At 61.4% G+C, this 2,189-nt stretch overlaps 1 protein-coding gene across 1 annotated transcript; it reads right to left on the bottom strand.

The window, feature by feature from the left end:
- Positions 1-149: 149 nt before the first annotated feature.
- Positions 150-1,950, bottom strand: LOC123160590 (zinc finger protein CONSTANS-LIKE 16). Its single transcript, XM_044578393.1, has one exon. The coding sequence runs from the start codon at positions 1,834-1,836 to the stop codon at positions 538-540; it is 1,299 nt and encodes a 432-aa protein (XP_044434328.1). The 5' UTR covers positions 1,837-1,950; the 3' UTR covers positions 150-537.
- Between the last annotated feature and the right edge of the window lie 239 nt (positions 1,951-2,189).

The following is a 2,189-nucleotide window of genomic DNA, read 5'->3' as shown; positions in this document are numbered from 1 at the left end:
AAAGCAAGCACGTGCAAAAAACAGAAGCAAGCACAAGGAAAAAGGCATGCACGTACAATAAAATTTTCATGCATTTCATCCATCCATGTGAGTGCAAGAGTCACGAAGTGGAAACATCATGGGGCTGCATCATGCACTTAGCAAGGAAAGGCAGGAAATCGACTGAATAAATAACAGCATCAGTCAAATCCATGAGGATCTCTTACACACGTTTCGTAAAGCACACTGAATCAATGTAACAAATTCGACTGATCCAAAATAAAAATTCAGTCGGCTGACATATATCTAAAGTGGAAAACTTAATATTATTCATTTCTTCGACTCTAGCGAGCGCGAGCTAGCTGATGAGAGCGACCTGAAATTCCTTGGATACTCAGCAGAATGCACCATAACGTAACTGAAAAAGGAAAGTAACTAAATTACGAGCAGTTTCGACGAGTTGTTTTGTGTGTGCGCGCGCGCGCGCCATTTCATGGCGAGCCCACACGCAGCCTGCAGAGTCATGCATGCACACCGACAGCATTGCACGATCGGCAGCTACGCGACGCACGCCGTGGCTATGGCGACGGGCACGTCGCCTCCGGCGCCGTTGGCCCGCTTGACGAAGCGGCCCTTCATCCGCGGCCGCTTCTCGGCGTTGAGCTTGCGCACCTCGTACCGGATCTTCTTTGAGAAGAGCCGCGTCCGCCGCTTCTCCCGGTACCGCGACACCCGCGCCTCCCTGCCGCCGTCCATCCTCAGCCTCGGCGTCCCCAACCCCTCCCCGCCATGGCCGACCACTCCTCCCATCATCCAAGCGCCCTCCTGCAGCGAGTAGTAGTCGTGTGGCCAGTAGTCATCGAGCTTGACGTGCGGCCTCTCGCCGTCGGCCCACGGCGAGCTCCCCCAGTTCTCCATGATGGCCTCGTAGTTTAGATTGAGCGCAAGGCTCCTCGGGGTGAACTGGGCGTCCGCACTGGCACCGCTGCTTGCAGCGTTCTCGTCCGGTGTCCCCAGGGGCGAGTCGTAGTCGAAGTCGATGTCGAACATATCGCCGGACACCTCCGGCTTCTGCTCGAGGCCGCACGCTCGCATGGGGTCGATCTCCAGCTTGACTCCCCCGCCGTCTACGTCCGTCGGCTCGATGAGGCCCAATGCCTCCATGCAGAACGGTTCCTCCTCGTCGCCGTCGTCCATGCCCGGCCGGCCAAGAAGGGCCTCCATGTCCGCGGCGAATTCCATGAGCTCGGCGTCCGTCGGGCCCAAGTTTACGAGGCTGTCGGGGAAGAACTGAACCGGCGCCGGAGTCGGCGTCGCAGCTGGCTTCGTCGGGTTCTCAACGATGGCACCATCCTCATTGCAGCATGACGCGACGGCCGTCGTCGCTTCCTCGAGAGTCAGAGGTGAGCAGAGCTCCGCGAGGGCGGGGTCGAAGATGGGCACGCGGTACAGCAGCTCCTCCTCGTCCGTCTCCACGTCACACTTGTGCTCCTCCGGCGAGTCCACGCCGGACGCCTGCGGCACGACGAGCCGCCTCGAGAGGAGACGCCCGACGCTCTTGGCCTGCGAGCGCGGGGTCCGCGCCTTGCGCTTGAACCACGCCGGCACGACCTCGTCGCCGCGGCGCCTCTCCCGCGGGGCCGCTCCAGGGAGCAGCGGCGACGTGGGCCGCAGGCGCACCCGCTCGTGCCTCCGCGCGAGAGGGTTCGCGGAGTGCACCGACGTGTCGCACCCCTGGCACAGGAACGCGTCGTCCGCCGCGCAGTACCACCTCGCCCGCCGCCGCAGGCAGCCGTCGCACGCCCGCGCCGCCTTGCTCCCCATCGCGCCGTCCGCCGCCTTCCCCGAGCAGCTCATCAAACGAAAACCAAAGCCGCTGGCGCACCGCGCGCCGCACCAAACCAGCACCAGCTAGCTACTCCGTTTCACCGCGCGCCGCGTCGCGCACTGGCTGCTTGCAGTTCACTGTAGGAGCCAAAATATATTTGCGGCGAAAATATCGCGGGTCTAGGTTTATAGCAGAAGGTGCGGAGGTGGGCCCCCGGCTCGTACGCTTTACTCGTGGGCCCGCGTCGTGTGTACTTTGCACTTTTGGTTCGTCGTTGGGCGCACTCGCGGGCCTTATCTGCGTTCTGATTGGCTGGTGGGTAATGTCCATCCAGCGCGGAGGCCTCTGATTGGCTCCTGCTGGATTTTTGGTAGGGCCGTTC

This window comes from Triticum aestivum, chromosome 7B (assembly GCF_018294505.1).
Source record: "Triticum aestivum cultivar Chinese Spring chromosome 7B, IWGSC CS RefSeq v2.1, whole genome shotgun sequence".
NCBI classification, from domain to species: Eukaryota; Viridiplantae; Streptophyta; class Magnoliopsida; order Poales; family Poaceae; genus Triticum; species Triticum aestivum.
This window is presented reverse-complemented; position numbering and strand designations above follow the sequence as displayed.

Excerpts from the sequence above, each read along its gene's own strand:
- LOC123160590 (XM_044578393.1), bottom strand. The coding sequence starts at position 1,836 with ATGAGCTGCTCGGGGAAGGCGGCGGACGGCGCGATGGGGAGCAAGGCG.